Genomic DNA, 27,406 nt, shown 5'->3' on the forward strand with positions numbered 1-27,406 from the left:
AACAATGAAAAAAAAACATGTGGAAAGACAGTGGTATACTTGGCCCTACATTCAGAGACAAATGCCAATTGTGCACCTTAACAATATATTAACTATTTTTCTTCATGCTCAATAAACCAAGACCATATTTGATAAAAAGGCAAACCGGCCATATTTAATTTCAGCTAGGAATAGCCAACTTCCTAGTGTGGCCAAGGTGTTGCACATTCCTTGCGAATAGTCAGGGGTCAAGTGGCCATATAAATCAAAGCTGAACTTGGATGGCCTGGAATGTTACGCATAACAAGAACGATACTCAAGCATCATCCCCCTCTGACCGCCCACGCACGAGCAGGGGGAGAACGTGCTTTGTCAATGAGGACACAACGCTGGGAGCGGCAGAGATTGAAACAAAGTTTCCGAATATCTCTCTCGGAATACAGAAACGGATTCATTCTCTGTTGGATTGTAACATTGTTTCGATAATCCCGTCGTCGCGGACGGGACACTGAAATACAGTAAATCACGTCGCTACTTTGTAACCCTGTGTGGCACTGATGATCTCGAATGACAACCGTTTCGTCGCTGAGATGAAGCAATAGCTCACCGTGACTTGAATAGCGTCTTCTATGCAACAAGTTGTGGTCTTCAATGGGCTTTTAACTGAATATATTCAATACAGTTCCAATATTTACACTAAATGGCTACAAATCACGTAGAGTAGCCTAATATTTTTTTTAGCAGGCAACTTTCTTCGTTTTCCTTGCTCTACCGAGTACCGTAGTCGAGCCAATATATTCACCGTCGTTGTGCTTCCCTGGAAACGCTTTTGGTAAGAAACGATCAAAAATTGAATTACACACATTTTTATTTTAACAGTGCATACCGAAGATTACAGCTACATTTGGTTAATTCATGGTTCAGGAAACTATTGGAAAAAAGTCTGCCCTCGCACTTTTTTGAGAATAAATAAATAAAATGCACAGTTTGCAAATGTTTACATAAATACATTATTTTGGATGAAACCCACTTCCTAGTAGTCTACATGTGATTTTTCAAGAAATGCAGGATTTATCCTCACTGTGACTCATGACAGAGACATGCATTCCCGATCATATTCTTGTTTTGATGACTCATTCATTCAATGCTCCCTTTGGGCAAATGTCAGGTTCTACTAGCCTAGATTGCAACATGCACCACAGTAGCTTAGTCCTCAATATGTCTGTACTTGTCAAACCCAAAGAAAACAGTTCAGAGGTTGCCCCTTGTCTGTGTGATGAAGACAGTTGAATTGATATCCTCACTCCAGCTCCATTTTATCTTCTGTGACTTCTAGGCAATAGTTGTTTTTCATGCCTCAAGTGTCTTCCTCATTTTCTTAATCTTTCAGAGACGGTCCGCATTTTAGCACTGACATTTTTGGTTAAGTAGAGAGCCATGATGGGAAGACTGGCCCTTCAAGTGGTCACAGCATACGCTGTTTGCCTGTCTGTGTGTCTGGTTGCGTCAGTCAAGGGAGATCACTGCCTCATCATCAGTGAGGTTAACGCAGACAACCCCAAACTGGACACCACAGAGTTCATTGAGCTCTATCATACCGGCGGTCAGAGGGCTTCACTGGATGGCTACACCCTGGTGTTCTACAATGGAAATGGCAATATAGCCTACAAAGTACTGGACTTGAAGGGCCACGCTACAGACGACCGGGGCTTCTTCCTGGTTGGCTCGGTGGACATGCAGCCCAAACCAGCCATCCCCCTCCCACCCAACACTGTCCAGAATGGCCCGGACGCCATTGCTCTTTACCACACATCTGCCACACGCTACGGGGAGAAGATGAACGCCACAGCCGTGGGGCTGGTGGATGCCATCGTGTACATGACACGGCGGTCCTGGGGCGCGGAGGTCCTGGCCGAGACGTTGACCCCTGGGGAGCCGGCCTTCGTAGAGGACGAGGGGGCCCACGAGGGAGACGAGTCCATCGAAAGGTGCCTGGTCTCTGGGGAAAGCTGGGGCTTCCAAGTGGCCCTACCTTCACCTGGCCAACGCAATCATTGCACACCCCCTGATTCCAGTGCTGCCACTACGCGTATCAGCGAGCTGAAGCTGGGAGGGGGGCAGGTGGATTGGTTTGTGGAGCTAAGTGAGTCCCAGGCTGCAGGACCTCTGGTTCTGCTGGTACTGGACGGGCGGACGGAAACGATCAGTGCGAGTGTGGACGTGTCCAACTCCAGGGAAGGCCTGATCTCCATCACCATTGACAAGAACAACATGAAAGGTCAGTGAACTGTACCTGGAGGAGTTCCTATTAAAGCTGCTTTTCATTGGTATAATCGTTTTTTCATATCTGTTCATTGGGAGGCCTTGCAGAGATTATCTGTCTAGTCAAGGAGCTGGGCCTGTAGTATTTTTGTATGTGTGAAATTATATCTATGCAACTTGTTTCACTTCCTGTACGAGAAACTTGTTGTACTGAAGTGTTGGTTGGTGAGAATTGTTGAGTGATTAAGTTCTGCTGTGTTGCGTTGTTCATCAGGAGATGAGTCTGGGGCGGTGGCGCTGTATAATGGCAAGGCCTCCGACTTCCCTGTGGGCAGCCCTCTGAGCCAGACGCAGCCCTTAGATGCCTTCGTGTACGTTGGACCAGGGGACCAACCCAGTGCCAACCTCACAGAGACCCTCATACCAGGCAGACAGCCCTACCAGCTCAGTGCCAGGTAGTCAAACCTTTGAATCTATTTATCCATCTACTCATCCATCTATTAATCTTTCTATCTTAGGCTGAAGTACTAACCTTGCTGGTCATTCTCAGTTTTGGGGAGGGATGCCTCTACCTCAGTCGCTGTGGTGTGGCCAGTTGGACCAGAGACCCCGGTGTATTCTGGGAAGCGCCACAAACCCCTGGACAGCCCAACCAGTGCCCCTGGCCAAAGATTTGTCCTCACGTCACTGGTGATTGTTACATATTTCTCTGTCACACTGACACACGCCATTACATTGGTGATACACATTGGTGCTTAGACTGGTGAGAGTCAATTAGCTTCTAATCAATCACAGCCAATGAAGTCCAACATTAGTCTAACAGAATAATTGTAATCAAGTTGAAATCAAATCAAACTACATGTCTTTACAAACACAGGTATAAGAGCAACTTAATATAACTAGTGACCAAATGATCCCAATAGTGGTGAGTTTTGAACTTTTGATATTTGCTAAATCCCCTTCAATAGTCCCTGGGAGTACGGAGGTGCCCCCTCACCTCCCGCCCTGGGCCCGGGGTGACTTCCTGATCAGCGAGGTAAATGCAGACAACCCGGGCTCGGCCGAGGACGGCGAGTTCATCGAGCTGTGGCACCCGTCGGGCCGCCGCATCTCCCTGCAGGGAGTGTGGCTCCTCCTGTTCAGTGGACACAACAGCAAGCCCTACCGTGAGATCAGCCTCACAGGCCACTTCACCACTGCCCAAGGCTACTTCCTGGTGGGCAGTGATAGGCTGGTCCCGGCCCCCTCGGTTCGCCTGCCTCCCAACACCATCCAGAACGGGCCGGACGCAGTGGCCCTGTACCGCAGCGCCTTTGGCCCGCCCTCAGCCTCCCAGAACGGGATTCCGACCCAGGGGTTGCTGGACGCGGTGGTGTACCGGCTGAGGGGCTCGGACAAGGACGCCCAGGAGCTGAGTGATGCGTTGACCCCAGGACAGCTCCCCCTGCTGGAGGACCCGGAGGTGCAGTCCGGAGACGAGGCCTTGAGCCGCTGTAATGGCCTGCTGCCTGCCGACCTGTCTGCTTTTGTGGTGAGGATCCCTCAATACTCTTCCCTATCCCCTGTATACAGGTGATACCGGTACAGAGTCAATGTGTGGGGGCACAAGTGTTGAGGTAATATGTACATGTAGGTAGAGTTATTAAAGTGACTATGCATAGCAGCAGCGTTCCAGAGGGGTGGGCAATGCAAATAGTCTGGGAGTAATGTAAAGATCTATGGGTCTTTAGTGAAGTCCAGCCAACCTTTTGATGCAGGATGACGTGATGAGTATCAAAACTGTAACCTGTAACATAACAAAGGGCACTATGGTAGATGGCATCCAAAGGTTTAAGAGTAGTACATTTAGCAGACTCTTATCCAGAGCGACTTACAGTAGTGAGTGCATGCTTTTTTTGTACTGGTCCCCCGTGGGAATCGAACACACAACCTTGGAATTACAAGCGCCATGCTTTACCATCTGAGCCACACAGTTGGTAGTAGCAGCTGTACTTTGATAAAAAATAATATCACCATAATCAACAGATAAAAAGGTTGACTGAATAGTCTGCTTCCTACTGCTCAGAGAAAGGCACAATATGTTTATGTACAAAAATACAACTTTAAATAATCTCTTTGTAAACAGCTCTTCAATATATTTTTTTTAATGTTAAATCCTTATCAAACCAAATGCCTAAGTATTTATATGCGGGAACACATTTGATTGGAGAACCATCTAATGAGTGAACATTTTAGTTCATCTGAAACACTCTGAAGAGTAATTTTTTTTTTACATATTTAGTTTTGCCGGTATTAAGCACAAGTTTTAAATCAGCAAGGGATTCCTGCATAGCTATACATTCTGACAGCCAGATCAACAGTCAGGGCGATAGCATACATAATAGTATTAACCGCATATAGATGTAGTTAACAATTTTTAACAGATTGACCAATGGTGTTTATATAAATAGTGACGAGAACAAGTCCCAAAATCGACCCCTGTGGTACACCTTCATGTACTTCAAGAAATTCTGACTTAACCCCATCAATGACGATGGCTTGAGTTCTGTCACTAAGATGATCATAAAATCATGAACAGGTGTCAGAGCTCAGGCCTATTGAGGACAACTTATTCAATAAAATAGCATGATCAACACTCAACTGTATCATACGCTTTGTTGAATTATGCAAGAGAAATTGACAACGACAGTTATTAATAAGGCAGTCTAGACAGCACAGGTAGGGTGGACAGAGGAAGTGTTTGGCCATTGTAGCCCTATTCAACCCCTTTATGTTAATGTGTTCATATACAGTTGAAGTCAGAAGTTTACATACACCTTAGCCAAATACATTTCAACAAAATTTTTCACAATTCCTGACATTTAATCCAAGTAAAAATTCCCTGTCTTAGGTCAGTTAGGATCACCACTTTATTTTAAGAATGTGAAATGTCAGAATAATAGTAGAGAGAATGATTTATTTCTTTCATCACATTCCCAGTGGGTCAGATGTTTACATACACTCAATTAGTATTTGGTAGCGTTGCCTTTAAATTCTTTAACTTTGTTCAAATGTTTCGGGTAGCCTTCCACAAGCTTCCCACAATAAATTGGGTGAATTTTGGCCCATTCCTCCAGACAGAGCTGGTGTAACTGAATCCGGTTTGTAGGCCTCCTTGCTCGCACACGCTTTTTCAGTTCTGCCCACAAATTTTCTACAGGATTGAGGTCAGGGCTTTGTGATGGCCACTCCAATACCTTGACTTTGTTGTCCTTAAGCCATTTTGCCACAACTTTGGAAGTATGGTTGGGGTCATTATCCACTTCCTGACTGATGTCTTGAGATGTTGCTTCAATATATCCACATAATTTTCCTACCTGATGATGCCATCTATTTTGTGAAGTGCACCAGTCCCTCCTACAGCAAAGCACCCCCACAACATGATGCTGCCACCCTCGTACTTCACGGTTGGGATGGTGTTCTTCGGCTTGCAATCATCCCCCTTTCTCCTCCAAGCATAACAATGGTCATTATGGCCAAACAGTTCTATTTTTGTTTCATCAGACCAGAGGATATTTCTCCAAAAAGTACGATCTTTGTCCCCATGTGCGGTTGAAAACCGTAGTCTGGCTTTTTTATGGCGGTTTTGGAGCAGTGGCTTCTTCCTTGCTGAGCGGCCTTTCAGGTTATGTAGATATAGGACTCGTTTTACTGTGGATATAGATGCTTTTGTACCTGTTTCCTCCAGCATTTTCACAAGGTCCTTTGCTGCTGTTCTGGGATTGGTATGCACTTTTCACACCAGAGTACGTTCATCTCTAGGAGACAGAACACTTCTCCTTCCTGAGCAGGATAACGGCTGCATGGTTCCATGATGTTTATATTTGCGTACTATTGTTTGTACAGATGAACGTGGTACTTTCAGACGTTTGGAAATTGCTCCCAAGGATGAACCAGACTTGTGGAGGTCTACAATTTTTTTTGTAGGTCTACAAAGCTTCTAAAGACATGGAGTTTTCTGGAATTTTCCAAGCTGTTTAAAGGCACAGTCAACTTTGTTTACATTTACGTCATTTAGCAGACGCTCTTATCCAGAGCGACTTACAAATTGGTGCATTCACCTTATGATGTCCAGTGGAACAACCACTTTACAATAGTACATCTATATCTTTTTTTTGGGGGGGGGTTAGAAGGATTACTTTATCCTATCCCAGGTATTCCTTAAAGAGGTGGGGTTTCAGGTGTCTCCGGAAGTTGGTGATTGACTCCGCTGTCCTGGCGTCGTGAGGGAGCTTGTTCCACCATTTGGGGTGCCAGAGCAACGAACAGTTTTGACTGGGCTGAGCAGGAACTGTGCTTCCGCAGAGGTAGGGAGGCGAGCAGGCCAGAGGTGGATGAACTCAGTGCCCTTCTTTGGGTGTAGGGACTGATCAGAGCCTGAAGGTACGGAGGTGCTGTTCCCCTCACAGCTCCGTAGGCAAGCACCATGGTCTTGTAGCAGATGCGAGCTTCAACTGGAAGCCAGTGGAGTGTGCGGAGGAGCGGGGTGACGTGAGAGAACTTGGGAAGGTTGAACACCAGACAGGCTGCGGCGTTCTGGATGAGTTGTAGGGGTTTAATGGCACAGGCAGGGAGTCCCGCCAACAGCGAGTTGCAGTAATCCAGACGGGAGATGACAAGTGCCTGGATTAGGACCTGCGCCGCTTCCAGTGTAAGGCAAGGTTGTACTCTGCGAATGTTGTAGAACATGAACCTACAGGATCGGGTCACCGCCTTGATGTTAGCGGAGAACGACAGGGTGTTGTCCAGGGTCACGCCAAGGCTCTTAGCACTCTGGGAGGAGGACACAATGGAGTTGTCCACCGTGATGGCGAGATCATGGAACGGGCAGTCCTTCCCCGGGAGGAAGAGCAGCTCCGTCTTGCCGAGGTTCAGCTTGAGGTGGTGATCCGTCATCCACACTGATATGTCTGCCAGACATGCAGAGATGCGATTCGCCACCTGGTTATCAGAATGGGGAAAGGAGAAGATTAATTGTGTGTCGTCTGTGTAGCAATGATAGGAGAGACCATGTGAGGATATGACAGAGCCAAGTGACTTGGTGTATAGCGAGAATAGGAGAGGGCCTAGAACTGAGCCCTGGGGAACACCAGTGGTGAGAGCACGTGGCGCGGAGATGGATTCTCGCCACGCCACCTGGTAGGAGCGACCTGTCAGGTAGGACGCAATCGAAGAGTAAGCCGCTCCGGAGATGCCCAACTCGGAGAGGGTGGAGAGGAGGATCTGATGGTTCACAGTGTCAAAGGCAGCAGATAGGTCTAGAAGGATGAGAGCAGAGGAGAGAAAGTTAGCTTTAGCAGTGCGGAGAACCTCTGTGACACAGAGAAGAGCAGTCTCAGTTGAATGACCAGTCTTGAAACCTGACTGATTTGGATCAAGAAGGTCATTCTGAGAGAGATGGCAAGAGAGCTAGCCAAGGACGGCACACTCAAGAGTTTTGGAGAGAAAAGAAGGGATACTGGTCTGTAGTTGTTGACATCGGAGGGATCGAGTGTAGGTTTTTTGAGAAGGGGTGCAACTCTCGCTCTCTTGAAGACGGAAGGGACGTAGCCAGCGGTCAAGGATGAGTTGATGAGCGAAGTGAGGTAAGGGAGAAGGTCTCCGGAAATGGTCTGGAGAAGGGAGGAGGGGATAGGGTCAAGCGGGCAGGTTGTTGGGCGGCCGGCCGTCACAAGTCGCAAGATTTCATCTAGAGAGAGAGGGGAGAAAGAGGTCAAAGCATAGGGTAAGGCAGTGTGAGCAGGACCAGCGGTGCCGTTTGAGTTAACAAACGAGGATCGGATGTCATCAACCTTCTTTTCAAAATGGTTGACAAAGTCATCCGCAGAGAGTGGGGAGGGGGGAGGGGGAGGAGGATTCAGGAGGGAGGAGAAGGTGGCAAAGAGCTTCCTAGGGTTAGAGGCAGATGCTTGGAATTTAGAGTGGTAGAAAGTGGCTTTAGCAGCAGAAACATAGGAAGAAAATGTGGAGAGGAGGGAGTGAAAAGATGCCTGGTCCGCAGGGAGGCTAGTTTTCCTCCATTTCCGCTCGGCTGCCCGGAGCCCTGTTCTGTGAGCTCGCAATGAGTCGTCAAGCCATGGAGCAGGAGTGGAGGACCGAGCCGGCCGGGAGGATAGGGGACATAGAGAGTCAAAGGATGCAAAAAGGAGGAGAGGGTTGAGGAGGCAGAATCAGGAGATTGGTTGGAGAAGGATTTAGCAGGTGGAAGAGATGATAGGATGGAAGAGGAGAGTAGCAGGAGAGAGAGAGAGTGAAGGTTGCAACGGCGCAATACCATCCGAGTAGGGGCAGAGTGAGTAGTGTTGGAGGAGAGCGAGAGGGAAAAGGATACAAAGTAGTGGTCGGAGACTTGGAGGGGAGTTGCGGTGAGATTAGAAGAAGAACAGCATCTAGTAAAGATGAGGTCAAGCGTATTGCCTGCCTTGTGAGTAGGGGGGACGGTGAAAGGGTGAGGTCAAAAGAGGAGTGGAAAGAAGGAGGCAGAGAGAAATGAGTCAAAGGTAGATGTAGGGAGGTTAGTCACCCGAGAATTGTGAGGGGTGAGCCATCCTCAGGAAAATAACTTATCAAGGCGTCAAGCTCATTGATGAACTCTCCAAGGGAACCTGGAGGGCGATAAATGATAAGGATGTTAAGCTTGAATGGGCTAGTGACTGTGATAGCATGGAATTCAAAGGAGGAGATAGACAGATGGGTCAGGGGAGAAAGAGAGAATGTCCACTTGGGAGAGATGAGGATTCCAGTGCCACCACCCCGCTGACCAGATGCTCTCGGGGTATGCGAGAACACGTGGTCAGACGAGGATAGAGCAGTAGGAGTAGCAGTTTTTTCTTTGGTAATCCATGTTTCCGTCAGCGCCAAGAAGTCGAGGGAGGGTAGCATAGGCTGAGATGAACTCTGCCTTGTTGGCCGCAGACCGGCAGTTCCAGAGGCTGCCGGAGACCTGGAACTCCACGTGGGTCGTGCGCGCTGGGACCACCAGGTTAGAGTGGCAGCGGCCATGCGGTGTGAAGCGTTTGTGTGGCCTGTGCAGAGAGGAGAGAACAGGGATAGACAGACACATAGTTGACAGGCTACAGGAGAGGCTACGCTTAAGCAAAGGAGATTGGAATGAAAATTAACTAAACAACTGGGGAAGCGAGAGAGCAGGGCCTCCCTCACTAACCATTCACTGAAACACTCAAATATAACTTTTCCAACTTCCACTTTAGAAATGATAATTGATGTAAACTACAGTGGTTCAATGTTTCCAGGAATAGGCTCAAACTTCGTTTATTCAGCTAGATAACTTGGTACAGTATTCTTCCGTGAAACCCACCCAGTGCACCGTATCCTATGACCCCGTAGCTAACTAGCATGGTAGCATCCAATAACACACGGTTAGCACCAATACTTGGTTACAGCAAACTACCAATGGATCATTCGTGTCCGTGTCTAGTTCTTTTCATAACACAGAAGTAATTAAACGTTGGCTAGCTAACACAAAGTCAGTCCTGCTAGCTACACAAGTGGACTACACAACTCGAAAGTTCAGAAAGTTAAGCTTACGTTGCAAAAGTCTTATTGACTAAAAATGATACAGTACTGCTAGCTGGTAGAGTTGGCTAGCTAGCAGTGGCTGCGTTTACCTTTATCTTTGATACAAAGACAACTATGTAGCTAGCTAACATTACACTAATCAAATTGTACCGTTGTGATGTATTTAGTTTCTACAGTACTGCTAGTTGGTAAAGTTGGCTAGCTAGCAGTGGCTGTGGTGTTCTGGTGTTGACGCCGTTAGTGTCTGTAAACTTCTGACCCACTGGAATTGTGATACAGTGAAATAATCCGTCTGTAAACAATTGTTGGAAAAATTATCTGTGTCATACACAAAGTAGGTGTCCTAACCGACTTGCCAAAACTATAGTTTGTTAACAAGAAGTGGTTGAAAAACGAGTTTAATTGACTCCAACCTAAGTGAATGTAAACTTCCGACTTCAACTGTACATTGGATTTGGAAACTATTCAGACCCCATGCCTTTTTCCACATTTTGTTACGTTACAACCTTATTCTAATATTGATTAAATCGTTTTTTTCCTCAATCTACACAATACCCCGTAATGACAAAGCAAAAACAGAAATTCGTGGAGTGGTTGAAAAAGAAGTTTTAATGACTCCAACCTAAGTGTATGTAAACTTCCGACTTCAACTGTATGCAATTGCAAATACACCCAGTGTATTTATGCAAATTAGGCACTTAGGTCTTTATTTTGTGTTAAAATAAAGAAACTGATACAAAAATAAAATGTGTATATGAGTGCGTTCTAAGAAAAAAAGGTGAAATTTGATGACAAATCGAATACCTGAATTCCCACCAAAATCCATGAACATCATTCGTTATTTGTCCATGCCAGTAAAATGTTTTTTATGTGCTATAATTCAGTCAATATCTGATGCATTATAAAAATTGGAGTATCTTCATCCATTGTCCAACTGTCGTATTTATTGGAATTGGTTTTAAAAACCTTTTAACAATTTTGATGACCTTGCCAATTGAAATCCTATCCATTATATTGTTCTTCAGGTAGCCACACCCACACCACTGAGGGAGAACTCTTGTCCCCGCCCACCCCCTCCCCCTGAGGGTGTGGTCATCAGTGAGGTGGGCGGTGCCCACTGGACCAACCACAGCCAGCAGAGCGGGTTTGTGGAGCTGTTAGGATCGCCCCTGACTTCTCTACAGGGCCTGGTCCTGACTGTGTTTGAAGAGTATCGCGCCGGTACGACTATGGCCCTCCCTCTGTCCGGAATCACAGACCACAACGGCTTCTACCTCATCGGGAACATCACGGGAGCAGGTGAGCTCAGGGTCATGTTTCCTAGGCACAAATCAGAAGACAATGGTCCAAAACAGTGTAACAGGAAGGCACTATCTGAAATTAATCAATGAGAAGTACTCATTTTTATTTTTCTGTTTGTAAACTTTTTGTTGCCCTAATGAACACTACCCTGAAAAGATAAAAATTTATGTTTCCCTCCCTCACCACCACTTTTGATCTTCCCCCTCTCGCTCTCCTGTTCCACACAGACCAGGTGTTTCCCAAGGGGGCCACAATTCCGGCCAATGGGGCTGTAGTCCTGTGTTCTGACACAGTCACTGTGTGTAGAGCTGGTACCACCCTAACCAATAGCACTCTTCGTGACACACTAGTTTTCAGTCATGACCTGAGATTGCTCATTAAACTCTCTGCCACCAGAGGGCAGCAGGTGATGCCTGTACTCAGGTAGGAATTACATTTACTTGTATTTGCTTTGTGTACTACTGGTAATAAAACTATTTGGTCAAGGTATAGGCAAAAGTTTGGTTTGGGCCGCCAGAAGGTTCCAGAAAAATATTTTGTAGTCAACAGAATGTGCCGCTTATTTCATAGAACTGTGGTTACGTGAGTAACCTACGATATCGACTATTAGCTGTTGGGACAAACGGAGCGGTTTCTAGCTTTTGAACAGTAAGAGCTATTAGCTATTATGACCCCATTCCTGAAAGGTAAGACATACATATACATGTTTTCTAACATTCACCAGCCGCATAGAAGACGTTAGGAGGGACTACTGATACACAGCAAAATTGCAATTCTGGTGCCGTTCTTATCTGCACAATTATTATAAACTATGTAAAAATGATAATGGACTTATATTTTGAAATAACTGCCCCTTTTCTGGCTTGCAAATTGATTTTGACGAGGAAATCGGTCTCCAAAAATCTGTGCGGCCATCTGTTGAAAGTTTGGCCACTCCTGGTATAGGTTAAGTCAAGCTAGTCAGTCTTTTGTTAGTGTCACTAAAGATTGTATTGTGTGTGTGTGTGTGCCTCTGTTTGTACACCACAGGTCAGTGGAGGACGGTCCCGTGTCTCTCAGCCGTTGCTCCTGTTGCGAGGCGAGAAGCCCCTCCTCCTGGACCAGCTCCTCCCCCACCCCGCGCCTGACCAACATCTGCCCCAGCCCCGCTTTCTCCAGCGACCTCAACCTATGCCTGGCTCCCCTCTCCGGTGATTGGCAGGAGCACCCAGGAAGTAAGGGAAATTGGGAAATTGGGCTTTTCGTGATGTTAAGTGCGTGATACTTAATGCTGTTCGATCAAGTGGTCTCAACTCATTAGTATCTCTAATGGCTTATGTACCTTCCTTAACCATACAAACTCTTACTCTCTATCTTTCCTTCTTTCTCTCTATCAATCTTTTACTTTCTCTGTCAGACTGCAGTGGACTGGTGCAGGGTCACAGTGAGATTGATGTGGCTGGCTATCTAGAGGAAAGATGTCACTGTGGGATCTCTGCCCTCTACCTGCAGGGTGAGACACACTAGCATTACAGAGACACACACAGTTGCAAACACTAGCGCACGTATAACACATTTGGTCATTGATATTCATGCACATAACAATACTGCAATGTGCAATACTCTGTTTGTTTTTTTTGTCATCCAGTGTTGAGAATATGGGTTTTGGTTCTATGTTTCCTGTCATAGTCATTTCACTTTGCAACATTACCAATGTGTTTTCATCTCTGTTTAAACTGGAGAACCCACCTTTGTGTGTGTTTCAGTGGCCAACTTCTCCTGTGTGACCGGGTGGCTCCGTGTACTGGGGAACATCCAGGCCCTGTCGGACCATCAGAGGGCCCTCATCCTCCAGACCTCCCTCACCCAGGGAGACACCTGTACCGATCCGGCTACTGACCGAAGCATGAGCACTGGTGAGCCCCCCCCCCCCCTCCCCCCTGCCTGAACAACATTCACTAACCTGGGTTGTGCTCACTAGGCACGAAACGGAAGAAAGCTGTCTGAAATGGGTAGGTTTTCATTTTCCGCTGCACAGCTTTATGAAATATTTTTCTACAGTGTGCCCTACTGATCACAACCCTGGTCTGAGCCCAGCACTTGCAGCCTGAACACAACACTACCACTAAACCTTGATTGAATACCTGGAAATAGCGCTCTTGATATGTGTGAGCAAACATGGCTGAATATTACCCAACACGATTTTAGGATATCTCATTGCTTTAACTCAGGACACACACAACTAAACACCACTAGTGTTGAATAGTATGAGCCCTATCAGATATGAAGCAATGAAAAAACGCTAAACTGTGCTACCAGCCAATCAAAGCCAAGGATATTGGATGGAATGAAAACAAACCAACCCACAGAACAGCCCTGGAGGCATTGAGTTTAATCCTCCTGCGTTATACTTTTTTTTTTGCACCCAACTGTACCCTTCTGTTATTCCAGTGGGATAGGCTAGCTATAGCTGCTGCAGCTGCCTCAAGATTTAGGATTTCCGTTATTCCGCATTGGAAATCTGTGCAAAGTTTTCCAATGTAGGACTGATACAGTATTCGTAACACATTTTCTCTGTATTCTCCAGAAGGTGGCAATCTTTGTTCAGATTTAGACAGTCAATAGTTATGGAAACGCCTCAGATACTTTTGGTCATGTAGTGTATGTGGACACCTGCTCATCAAACATCTCATTTCAAAATCATGGCCAATAATATGGAGTCGCTTTTCTAGGACGGCTTTCCGCTAGATGTTGGAACATTGCTGCGGGGACTTGCTTCCATCTAGCCACAAGAGCATTAGTGAGTTCAGGCACTGATGTTGGGCAATTAGCCCTGCCTTACAGTCGGTGTTCCAATTCATCCCAAAGGTGTTCGATGGGGTTGAGGTCAGGGCTCTGAGCAGGCCAGTCAAGTTCTTCCACACCAATCTCGACAAACCATTTCTGTATGGACCTCGCTTTGTGCTTGGGCGCATTGAGTGTTGCAACCGAGGACAGACGATTTTTATCAGCACTCGGTGGCCCCGTTCTGTGAGCTTGTGTGGCCTGCCACTTCGCGGCTGAGCCGTTGTTGCTCCTAGAAGTTTCCACTTCACAATAACAGCACTTACAGTTGACCGGGGCAGCTCTAGCAGGGCAGAAATTTGACCAACTGACTTGTTGGAAAGGTGGCATCCTATGACGGTGCCACGTTGAAAGTCACTGAGCTCTTCAGAACGGGCCATCTATTGCCAATGTTTGTCTATGGAGATTGCATGGCGGTGTGCTCAATTTTACTCACCTGTCAGCAACTGGTGTGGCTGAAATAGACAAATCCACTAATTTTGAATGGGTGTCCACATACTTTTGTGTGTGTGTGTGTGTGTTATCTATATGAGTCATTGACCCTAGCAGGCGCAGAGCTCTCCTGATGTTTTTATAAAGTGAACGTTGGCTAATAACGTTTGAGTCGAACATGCTCATTTTGGGAGTGTAGTTCAATGCACAGGTTTATTTCCTATGAGCCGGTTTCCGAGACACAGATTACGCCTTCTCTGTAAGCCTAGAGAAGCTCCATTTTTTTAAAGTGCTTTTTAGTCCAGTACTAAGCTTAGCTGACTGATGGTGTTTCTTCTCAGAGTCTGCCCTGGGCCTGCAGATTGGCCTGGTGCTGGGAGCTCTACTGCTACTGGGACTGGGAGCAGTCCTCTTTACCTACCTCTACAAAAAGAGGTGAGACCACACACACACATGCATGCATTTGCACGCACACATACAGTCCCAAATGTGCATGCATACTCAGACATGCATAGAATATGTATGCACAAATGCTGAAGTTTTCAGTTTGGCTCAGTGGTTAAGTGTAGAGGCATCATTTCACTTTATGCAACTGTACATAATGGAGTCACACAGTTAAGCCTTTTACTCTCAAGTGGATAGAAACATGATTAGCTCAAATTTTCCTGCCTCAACCTCACCCTTCTGACACATAATCATGTGGTGCCATTGTTGCAGTTCTCAGAAAAGCTTAAATGTGAGCTCTTCAAGGTGATCGAGTATTCTGACTACTCCAGAAATAAGAAATTTGTCCTTTTGATATTCAGTGGTGTTCTATTATGAACTAATTTAGAGAATGATACTGTAATGATGATTGTTGTGTGTGCTTTTATCCTTAGGCGACCATTGGACTATTACTCTATGGAGCTGAATGAACCTGAAGAGGGACCTTCAGAACTTTAAGTGCGTGTGCATATGAGGGAGCATTTCTTAGCTCTAGTGTGTGAAGGGAACTCCTGCCTGTTTGTTTAAAACATTGTATTCTTCTGTCTGTGATTTTGAATAGGGATATCCCGCTAGAAAAGAGACCAGCACCATTTTTGCTCATGTGTACGAATTACCATCTTTTTACATTCCCTCCAGCATTATTCACAATCAATGTTGCACTGGATTTACTGCTATGCAATCATGGTAATACAGTCCTGTGCCTGCGTTTTCCTTCAAATGTAAAACGTTCTCTCTTAAACAGATCTGAAAGTGTATAAAGTAACAAGTCTACCAATCTCAAAAGTAATCATGAGTTACCGGTACTAAAAGTTCTGTTGATTTATTTAGTTAAAATGTGAATGCTTGTGATTAACCAGTGATGAGTGTTGGTCAGAATTCGTGTTTACGTTCTATTAGTTGAGGAAAAGGAATGTGAACGACAATATGCATATGGAGCCTCTCTCCTCTACTTGGAGCTATGGAGTCCTTTATAAGCACAAAGCTATTTTATGTTAATCTCCCCCCCCCCCCCCCCCCCCCACAAAACGTTTACAAATAATGATTTGATAAGAATAGTATTTTCATAATTGAGATGATCGATCAGTATCAATTTGAAACTGTTTTAAAATGGTTTGTGTGCTAGCTGGCTTGCAAACCACTATTGTGCCTTTCTACTTTTATGAGGTCAAATTAGGCATGATCTGATTTTGTAGAGGAACTATAACAATGTCTGTGGAAGCCTTGCGTGTAAATATGTTTTAAATGTTCTCTGGGGGAACCTGTATGCAGAAGCAACAATGAAAACAATCAACAGTATACACAATGTTTAATGTGAAGACACCAATAGAAGTTATTATAGGTTTGCAGAAATGTTGAAATTCTGAGCAAAAACCAGGCTGTCCTTTTTGTATATGGTTCTCTTTTCCATCTGATGGAAGTGAATTGACTTTGATCAGCTCCTTGAAAAATAATAGATTAAGACAAAATCGTCTTTGGTGATTTCAATCACTGCCCTACACAAAACAAAAGTTTATTTTCAAATCTTGAGAACCGGTTAATAATGTTTTTTTTTTTTTTTTTTTCAAAAAATGTTCCTCATGTCTTGTATATAATTCTGTAAAGTCAATGCTAGTAGTAGCCTGAACACATTCCAGTTCACATGTCAAGGTATTTTAGCGCTTCAAGTCAAACCTCCAATGTCTACCCCTTGCTCTCTCCCCACCTGTGAAATTTCAGTCATATCTTGCGCCTGCACTTAAATTACCAATTAAACATGTAAACAACTAGCTTACGGGTTCCGTAGCTAGCTTCTCTATCGGTGATAATTGGCGAAGTAAATTTAATGAGCTATTTGGTAAAAAGGAGCATTATGAACCGTGACTTTTTGGGGGGTTCAAACTGGTTAAAAACTTTATTTTCTGGTCAGAATGAAAATAAATTGTGTTTCTGTTTTGGAGCGATTTGAAAATAATTTTGGTTCCAACCCGTGTTCAAAACACAGCCTTGTTTTGCTCTAGATTTGCTCTTTATAAAGTAATAGAACCATTTGTGGCTTTGCTGTAAAAAAAATAATTGTTAAACTGCTTTTAAATGTCTCATTGTATCTAGATTAATTTGACCATAACTAAACTTTTTTTTTTATGTAAAGATAAACATTTCAAGAATGTGTCCTTTTATTGCTTGCTATTCTTAAACAACTTAATTGTGTTAGTGCTCAGAAAACAAATGTACATTTCGATTAAACTCCACTCAACCTGTTTAAGTCACCATGGGCCTCATGGTAAAATCTCTGATCAATGTCATTCCTCTCTGGCAACTGCATTAGGGAGCACGTCCGTATTTTTGTAGTGACTGGGTGTATTGATACCCCATCCAAAGTGTAATTAATAACTTCACCATACTCAATGGGATTTAATGTCAGCTTTTTTTCTTTACCCATCTACTATTAAGTGCCCTTTGCGAGGCATTGGAAAACCTCCCTGGTCTTTGGTTGAATCTGTGTTTGAAATGCACTGCTCGTATCAAGGACCTTACAGTTATCTTTATGTGTGTGGTACAAAGATGAGGTAGTCATTCAGAAATCATGTTAAACACTTATTGTACATAGAGACCCAGCAAATGTTTACTCCTGAATTTATTTAAGCTTGACATATAAAGGGGTGCTTATTGATTCATTTCAGCATTACATTTTCTTTTTAGTTTTTTTTTGTATTAATGAAAAATGTTAAATCATTCAATTTTAACATTATCTGGTATTGTGTGTAGGCCAGTGATGACATCTCAGTTGAATCCATTTAAAATTATAGCTGTAAAACAAAATATGGTAAAAGGCAAGTGGTGTGAATACTTTGAAGGCACTTGTACATACACTGAGTATACCAAACATTAGGAACACCTTCCGTGACTCATGCTTCCCATAGTTAGGTCTGCTGGATGTCCATTGGGTGGTGGGTCATTCTTGATACATACGGGAAATGGTTGAGCGTGAAAAAACCCAGCAGCCTTGCAGTTCTAGCACCTACCATACTCAATTCCCTTAGCGTTTGTCATGCCCATTCACCCTCTGAATGGCACACATACACAATCCATGTCTCAAGGCTTAAATCCTTCTTTAACCTGTCTCTTCTCCTTTATCTACACTGATTTGAAGTGGATTTAACAAGTGACATCAAAAAGGATCATACAACACATCTCCAAAAGTATGTGGATACCCATTCTCAAGTTATTTGATTCGACTATTTCAGCCACACCTGTTGCTGACAGGTGTATAAAATCAAACACACAGCCATTGACAAAAATTGGCAGTAGAATGGCCCGTACTGAAGAGCACAGTGACTTTCAACGTGGCACAGTCATAGGATGCCACCTTTCCAACAAGTAAGTTCGTAAAATTTCTGCCCTGCTAGAGCTGCCCGGGCAACTGTAAGTGCTGTTATTGTGAATTGGAAATGTCTAGGAGCGACTACAGCTCAGCCACGAAATGGTAGGCCACACAAGCTCACAAAAAGGGAACGCCGAGTGCGGAAGCACGAAGCATGTAAAAATTGTCTGTCCTCGGTTGCAACACTCACTACCGAGTTCCAAACACTGACAGAGCTCCTCTGTGGAGATGGGAGAACCTTCCAGAAGGACAACCATCTCTGCAGTACTCCACCGATCAGGCCTTTATGGTAGAGTGGCCAGAGGGAAGCCACTTCTCAGTAAAAGGCACATGACAGCCCTCTTGGAGTTTGCCATAAGGGTCGATTCTCTGAACTGATGAAAACAAGTCTTTGGCCTGAATGCCAAGTGTCACGCCTGGAGGAAACCTGGCACCATCCCTACAGTGAAGCATTGTGGTGGCAGCATTATGCTGTGGGATTTTTTTTCAGCGGCAGGGACTGGGAAACTAGTCAAGATTGAGGCAAAGATGAACGGAGAAAAGTACAGAGAGATCCTTGATGAAAATCCGCTCCAGAGCACTCAGGACCTCAAACTGGGGCAAAGTTTCACCTTCCAACAGGACAACGCAGGAGTGGCTTCAGGACAAGTCTCTGAATGTCCTTTTGTGGCCCAGCCAGAAACCGGACCTGAACCCGATTGAACATCTGTAAGAGACCTGAAAATAGCTGTGCAGCAACGCTCCCCATCCAACCTGACAGAGCTTGAAAAGATCTGCAGAGAAGAATTGGAGAAACTCCCCAAATACAGGTGTGCCAAGCTTGTACTGTCATGCCCAAAAGACTTGGCTGTAATCGCTGCCAAAGGTGCTTCAACAAAGTGCTGAGTAAAGGGTCTGAATACTTATATAAATGTCATATTTCAGGTTTTTTGTTTATAAATTAGCAAACATTTCTAGGTCAGAAGTTTACAGACACTAAGTTGACTGTGCCTTTAAACAGCTTGTAAAATTCCAGAAATTGGCTTTAGAAGCTTCTGATAAGCTAATTGACTTAATTTGAGTCAATTGGAGGTGTACCTGTGGATGTATTTCAAGGCCTACCTTCAAACCCAGTGCCTCTGCTTGACATGAGAAAATCAAAAGAAATCAGCCCAAAAATTGTAGACCTCCACAAGTCTGGTTCATCCTTGGGAGCAATGTCCAAACTTCTGAAGGTACCACGTTCATCTGTACAAACAATAGTACGCAAGTATAAACACCATGGGACCACGCAACCATAATACCGCTCAGGAAGGAGATGGGCTCTGTTTCCTAGAGATGAACGTACTCTGGTGTGAAAAGTGCAAATCAATCCCAGAACAACAGCAAAGGACCTTGTGAAGATGCTAGAGGAAACAGGTACAAAAGTATCTATATCCACAGTAAAACGAGTCCTATATCGAAATAATCTGAAAGGCCGCTCAGCAAGGAAGAAGCCACTGCTCCAAAACCACCATAAAAAGCCAGACTACGGTTTGCAACTGCACATGGGGACAAAGATTGTACTTTTTGGAGAAATGTCCTCTGGTCTGATAAAACAAAAATAGAACTGTTTGGCCATAATGACCATCATTATGTTTGTAGGAAAAAAGGGGAGACTTGCAAGCCGAAGAACACCATCCCAACCTTGAAGCCAGCGGCTGGCAGCATCATGTTGTGGGGGTGCTTTGCTGCAAGAGGGACTGGTGCACTTCACAAAATAGATGGCATCATCAGGTAGGAAAATTATGTGGATATATTGAAGCAACATCTCAAGACATCAGTCAGGAAGTTAAAGCTTGGTCGCAAATGGGTCTTCCAAATGGACAATGACCCCAAGCATACTTCCAAAGTTGTGGCAAAATGGCTTAAGGACAACAAAGTCAAGGTATTGGAGGGCTATCACAAAGCCCTGACCTCAATCCTGTAGAAAATGTGTGGGCGGAACTGAAAAAGCATGTGCGAGCAAGGAGGCCTACAAACCTGACTCAGTGACACCAGCTCTGTCAGGAGAAATGGGCCAAAATTCCCCCAACTTATTGTGGGAAGCTTGTGGAAGGCTACCCAAAACGTTTGACCCAAGTTGAACAATTTAAAGGCAATGCTACCAAATACTAATTGAGTGTATGTAAACTTCTGACCCACTGGGAATGTGATGAAAGAAATGAATCATTCTCTTTACTATTATTCTGACATTTCACATTCTTAAAGTAAAGTGATGATCCTAACTGACCTAAGACAGGGAATTTTTACTATGATTAAATGTCAGGAATTGTGAAAAACTGAGTTTAAATGTATTTGGCTAAGGTGTATGTAAACTTCCAACTTCAACTGTATGTTCTCTAAGGCGTACTTTCAAGGTATGGGATGCTTTTCCCAATATAAATCTTATTAAAAGAACACTGTAACATAAATAACTCCTTAGTAGTTCAAGTTATACATTAATTTATCTCATAGGTCCTAGAAGTCTGAAGGCATACAAAGAACATGTCCTTATGGTGGTACAAGAGCTACAGGGGAAGCATCTTTTTTTGAATGCCTCTTAAAATAGGATGGGTGCCATTGGCATTTTTTTCTGTTATATTAGGATAAGGGGCAGTATTTGGAAGTTTGGATGACTGACGTGCCCAAAGTAAACTGCCTGTTACTCAGGCCCAGAAGCTAGGATATGCATATAATTGGTAGTATTGGATAGAAAACACTCTGAAGTCTCTAAAACTGTTAAAATAATGTCTGTGAGTATAACAGAACTGATATGGGGTCACCACCCATTCAAATGCTTGTCTATGGGATGTTACAAAGGAATTCCTACCAGATTGCAGTTCCTATGGCTTCCACTAGATGTCAACAGTCTTTAGAAAGGGTTTCAGGCTTGTTTTTTTAAATGACTTAGTAGTTATAGTTTTTCAAGTTGGCTCTCATTTTGGACTGTAGTCTTGTGGCGCGTGTGGATGGGGCGCGCACGTCGTTATTGATCTCTGGTATTGAACATACTACATTCCGTCTTAAATTTGATCATTTATTTACATATTAGGGTACCTGAGGATTGATTAGAAATGTTGTTTGACTTGTTTGGACAAAGTTTATTGGTAACTTTGGGGATTGCTTTGTCTGCATGTTGAACGAGTGGAACGGGTGGATTACTGAATCAAACACGCCAACTAAACTGACTTTTTGGGGATATAAAGAAGGACTTTATCGAACAAAACGACCATTTGTTGTGTAGCTGGGACCCTTGGGATTGCAAACAGATTAAGATCTTCAAAGGTAAGTGATTTATTTTATCTCTATTTCTGATTTTTGTGATGCCTCTGCTGGTTTGGAAAATGTTTTTAATGCTGGTATTTTCGGGGCGCTGTCCTCAGATAATCGCATGGTATGCTTTCGCCGTAAAGCCTTTTTGAAATCTGACAAAGCGGTTGGATTAACAAGAAGTTAAGCTTTTAAACGATGTAAGACACTTGTATTTTCATGAATGTTTAATATTACGATTTTTGTATTTTGAATTTCACGATCTGCAATTTCACCGGATGTTGTTGAGGTGGGTCATTTAGCGCCCCACCTAGCCCAAAGAGGTTTTAAGTGTCCCAGAAAGCTACTGGCGGAATTGAACGGCAGCTAGTTTTAGTGGTCTTTCCTTGGTCAGATTGAATAGCCTAGTAAACCAGTGTAACCAACGCACGCAGTCTGGTTAACCATGCTGCAAATGGAACACTCATGGTCATGTTCTTTATCTGTTTCCCAGGCGTGTTCTGTAACAGGACATTTGACCACTACACTTGCTGGCTTCCTGGGTCTGTGGTCAACGTGTTCTGTCCCTCCTACCTGCCCTGGTTCGACAAGGGTGACTGTCTTTGCATTGTTGATGGTCATCTATTGAACTGTAATTTGTTAACCGGTTGGGGATAGGGGGCAGTATTTGCACGGCCGGATAAAAAACGTACCCGATTTAATCTGGTTACTACTCCTGCCCAGTAACTAGAATATGCATATAATTATTGGCTTTGGATAGAAAACACCCTAAAGTTTCTAAAACTGTTTGAATGGTGTCTGTGAGTATAACAGAACTCATTTGGCAGGCCAAAACCTGAGAAGATTCCAAACAGGAAGCGCTCTCTCTGACTTTTTCTTGGCCTTCTTGATCATCTCTAACCAAAACAGGGGATCTCTGGCATAACGTGACATTTTCTAACGCTCCCATAGGCTCTCAGAAGGCGCCAGAACGATGAATGGTGGCTTTGCAGGCCATGGCTGAAAAACATTAGCGCATTTGGTAAGTGGTCGATCTGAGGACAATGAGACTGGAGGCGCGTGCACGAGCCGACACCATGTTTACTTTCTCTCTCTTTGAACGAAAACAACGACTCCCGGTCGGAATATTATCGCTTTTTTACGAGAAAAATAGCATAAAAATTGATTTTAAACAGCGTTTGACATGCTTCGAAGTACGGTAATGGAATATTTAGAATTTTTTGTCACGAAACGCGTCGGGCGCGTCACCCTTCTTTACCCTTCGGATAGTGTCTTGAACGCACGAACAAAACGCCGCTATTTGGATATAACTATGGATTATTTGGAACCAAACCAACATTTGTTATTGAAGTAGAAGTCCTGGGAGTGCATTCTGACGAAGAACAGCAAAGGTAATCAAACTTTTGTAATAGTAAATCGGAGTTTGGTGAGTACCACACTTGGTGGGTGTCAAAATAGCTAGCCTGTGATGGCCGGGCTATCTACTCAGAATATTGAAAAATGTGCTTTCACCGAAAAGCTATTTTAAAATCGGACATAGCGAGTGCATAAAGGAGTTCTGTATCTATAATTCTTAAAATAATTGTTATGTTTTTTGTGAACGTTTATCGTGAGTAATTTAGTAAATTCACCGGAAGTGTTCGGTGGGAATGCTAGTCACATGCTAGTCACATGCTAATTTAAAAAGCTGGTTTTTGATATAAATATGAACTTGATTGAACAAAACATGAATGTATTGTATAACATAATGTCCTAGGATTGTCATCTGATGAAGATCATCAAAGGTTAGTGCTGCATTTAGCTGTGGTTTTGGTTTATGTGACATTATATGCTAGCTTGAAAAATGGGTGTCTGATTATTTCTGGCTGGGTACTCTGCTGACATAATCTAATGTTTTGCTTTCGTTGTAAAGCCTTTTTGAAATCGGACAGTGTGGTGAATGCCTGGAACACTGACGGAGCATTCGCTAATCCATAAAGTATCACCAAGTACTTGTAGTGACCAGACATCTTGCTGAAAAGCTGTTTTCCATTCATCCCCCTATCGGATGCGGATAAGATTGTAGGCACTCTGCAAATCCCACAAAGTTGTTTGATCGTGGCCGGCACCAATGCGAGAGGGTAGCGGTACTTTGTGGTGAAGGAATTCAGACCTCTGTAATTAATACACAGGCGTAACCCTCCATCTTTCTTGGCCACGAAGAAGAAGCCTATACTAGAAAGGGTTTGGCAGAAAGTGATAATCACGGGGCTGTCCCTCTGCTCTCGTGGACCCCAGGTTGGAACGTAACGGACACCGTAGTAGCTGGTGCCCCTCCTGACCGCAATAGGGTCAGAGCCCCAGCTGTCTCAGACTGCGTAGCTCAGACACGGGGAGACGTGTTGCCCCTACCTTCATGGGTTCAGGCTCTGACCCAGAACGGTCAACGGAGGAGGCGATGGGGGTTCCGACGCTCCCAAAGAAGGTTATCCAGACAGTTGGCCATCGCGATGAGTGCGTCCAAGGGGACGGTGTCGGCACGCCAACTCCGTCTGGACCTCTTCACGCGGTCCTCTTCTGAATAGGGTTCGGAGAGCCGGCTCATTCCATCTGCTGGATGCTGCCACTGTCTGGAAGATGAGGGCGTACTCCGCAGCGGTCTGGCCTTCCTGCTGTAGTTGGAGTAGGCGCTCACCTCCCTCTCTGCCCTCTGGTGGATGATTGAAGACCACCCTGAACAGAGCCATGAACTTCTCATAGGAACCCAGCTCCTCCTCTCCTCTTTCCCAGACGTCCATAGCCCACTCCAACGCCCGTCCGGTCAGCAGGGAAATAACCGTGGCAACCATTGGACCTCTTGGTGGTAGAGGCTCCCATCTGATGGGTGAAATAGAGGGAGCACTGGAGTAGGAAGCCATGACATTTAGATGGAGTCCCGTCATATTTGTCCGGGAGGGACAATCGGGCATCGCTGACCTGGGCGGACTAATGGATCGGGTGCTGGCTCGTGGTAGAGAATCCTCCGCTAGTTGGAGGTGACGCCCCTCGGGTAATGTCGAGGCGTTGAAGAACAAGGAGGACCTCATCCATAGCCGTCTCCAGTTGCGCTAGCTGGTTGTGGTGCTGGCAAAGTAGGTGTCCCTGTTTGCCGACCATCTGGGAGATGTCTTGATTACCTGCTGCTTCCATTTTGTTGAGGCAGTATTCTGAAATGGAGACGCAGGTGGAGTTGGTGAGTAGAATAATAACAAACATGGAGAGATACAAACCAAGAAGGGTCTGGACAAGAAAACAGAACTAATACTGCCTGATGAGTGAGGCTACAGAGTGCTAGATAAAGGGGAGGTAATAAAGGTGGTGATGAAGTCCAGGTGTGCATAATGATGGGGCGCAGGTGTACGTAATGGTGGTTGCCAGGTGTGCGTAATGATGGGTTGACAGGACCGGTGGTTAGTAGACCGGCGATGTTGAGCGGGGGAGCGGGAGTAAGCGTGACACATTGTTTGTGCGTGTTGCTTTCAGAATAGTATGTGTGTGTGTGGGCACATTGTCTGTATGCCTGTTTCTCTGGGAAAATATGTTTGAGAGGTTTTTGTCTTTGCACACTAAACGTGTATTTATGTGTATTTATATCTGTGTATGTGTGTTTGCTTGCATGTATGTGTCCCGAGATGTCCAGTGTCTCAGGGTGTGGTGCGTCGGCGGTGTGGCTCTGATGGCCGGTGGGTGGAGGAGGAGGACTGGGAAGTCTGGAGGGACATGTCTCAGTGTGAAGGGGAACAGGAAGTCACATCTCAGGAGGCACCTGACAAAAACACTACACAATCTGTTTTTGTACTTGTAGGTGTTAATGAGCACTGTGCCCCTGAGCTCTTTAGGTAAATCAGCCTTCTGTTCCATCATTTGGAGTGCTGTACTGCTGTCAACCCCTTGATGCTAACCCTTCCATTTCTGCAGATCTGAAGGGTCTGGATACCATATGTATAAGCAGTGTAGTAATGGAGTTTTCACCTTAACAGATCTGCAAACAAGGAATGATTAAGGCCAAGGGGAAAGGCTAGGAAGCAATTTGGGAACAGCTGATCCTTTTACGTGTTCGTTTCAATGCTATTGAGAAAGCTCAGTGTTTTTCAAGTTGTCTATGTCTTCGTTGGTGAGAACATGTGTATAAAGTCCTACTTAACATAATCTCTTCTGACATCAGTTCCCATGCTCTGCATGTGTTTCCACAGCTGTGGTTCAACCAGTTAATGGTGAGCTTTATGATGATTTACACGGTTGGCTACACCCTGTCTCTCTTCACCCCTTGTCTCAGCACTCATCATCTTACTGAGTATCAGGTACCCTTGTCCCTCTCTTCACCAACACTCCTCAAACAGTAAGCACTGGTCTCTGTCCACGTCACTCATCTTGACTATGCCTTGACATTCCAGTAAGCACTTCTTTCAATATTTACCACAGAAACCCCAGAAGGAGGCTTTGGATGAGCATTGTAAAAGCAACCCTAGAAGAGTAACAGCATGGAAGGGGTTGTGAGTGTGACCGTACATAAGTCAGCCAGAGTCAGTCACGATATTTCACCCTAGTTGATGTAGCCTACAGATGCCGTACATTAATTTGAGCCAGTTGGCTACAGCAGGAAAATAATCCTGTAGCAACAGGACATGTGAATTGTTATGTGGATTATAATTAATGGACATTTTTTGTTGTTAGGGCAAATTAAGTCTGAAATTGTAAAGTGGCCTTTTTAAACCTAGAATACACTACAAGTTTGCATTTCCTTATTTATTATTGCAACAACGGGATGATCAAATTAAGATACGGCATCTGTATACAGTATTCACAAGCAAACAGAAGCTTTAGCTATGATTTTGTCACGTCTACTCCCGCCCCCCGTCTCCAGTGCTCGACGTTGCCGGTCTACTAACCACCGGTCCTGGCAACCCATCATTACGCACAACTGGCAACCTTCATTACGCACACTTGCGCCTCATCATTAGCCACACCTGGACTTCATCACTTCCCTGATTACTTCCCCTTTATTTAGCCCTCTGTTGTCATCAGTCCTTAGGTGTTATTGGTTTTTCTCTCACGTTCAGTACGCTTCTCATGTTTGTTCTTTTGTATCTGTTCAGTATTAAAACTCACCTTCTACACCTGCTTCCTGACTGCCAGCGTATACTTTACATATCTATTATTACTGATAGCTTTACTTGGCTTCAAATATCATGTGAAGTGCATTTAATATTGCTATTATTATTGTCTTATTAATGTGTCTTGGAAGCAATACTTTTTTTAATGGTATTCCTTGGTAATAGTACTTCTTTGACAGTATATCTTGGTAGAAATACTTATTTGCTAGAATGATGATTTACACAGTTGTTTGATGTGGCTGTCAAAGGTCAGGGAGGAATCAAACTTTACACCCAGATTGGAAACTGAGTGGGAGAGAGGGATGTTTTGTCCTGCAATGGTGAGGTGTGTTATTGGTGAGTGCTGGATCTGGAAGGAGGGTGTCAAAAAGTAGGGCCTTGGTTTTGCTACTGTTCAGTTAAAGGAAGTTTTGCTTCATCCATGCCCTTATCTCTTCAAGGCAGGTGTTCAGATAGGCACCTGCATCAGAGGGACTTGTGGCAGTTTTTACATAGTGTTGGGTGTCATCAGCATAGCAGTGGAATGAGATTCCATACTGACTGATGGCACGACCGAGGGGGAGCATGTACAGGACGACCAGGATGGGCCGGAAGGAAACCTGACTGGAACTTCTCAAATAGGTTGTTCTGATTGAGATGGTCCTGGAGCTGTACAGCAACCACTTTTTCTAACACCTTGGAGAGGAAGGGGATGTTGGATATTGGCCTGTAATTGTCCAGCACTTCCGGGTCCAGGGTGGGCTTCTTTAGAAGGGGGCTGATGACAGTGGACCTGAAAGGA

General features: G+C 44.6%; 1 protein-coding gene across 2 annotated transcripts; it reads left to right on the forward strand.

Annotated features, from left to right (window-relative positions):
• The first annotated feature begins 273 nt into the window (after positions 1 to 273).
• On the forward strand, positions 274 to 17,109 carry LOC115200917 (uncharacterized). Of its 2 annotated transcripts, XM_029764035.1 has the most exons (12): positions 275 to 811; positions 1,370 to 2,257; positions 2,516 to 2,696; positions 2,792 to 2,931; positions 3,210 to 3,772; positions 10,845 to 11,118; positions 11,349 to 11,544; positions 12,151 to 12,335; positions 12,518 to 12,613; positions 12,867 to 13,016; positions 14,718 to 14,811; positions 15,255 to 17,109. In XM_029764035.1, the coding sequence occupies exons 2-12, from the start codon at positions 1,417 to 1,419 to the stop codon at positions 15,316 to 15,318; spliced, it is 2,784 nt and encodes a 927-aa protein (XP_029619895.1). In that variant the 5' UTR covers positions 275 to 811; positions 1,370 to 1,416; the 3' UTR covers positions 15,319 to 17,109. The 2 variants fall into 2 exon arrangements, with proteins under 2 accessions (XP_029619894.1, XP_029619895.1); XM_029764034.1 differs by having other exon boundaries at positions 274 to 2,257.
• Positions 17,110 to 27,406: the final 10,297 nt, after the last annotated feature.

Source organism: Salmo trutta, chromosome 10 (genome assembly GCF_901001165.1).
Source record: "Salmo trutta chromosome 10, fSalTru1.1, whole genome shotgun sequence".
Lineage (NCBI taxonomy): Eukaryota > Metazoa > Chordata > Actinopteri > Salmoniformes > Salmonidae > Salmo > Salmo trutta.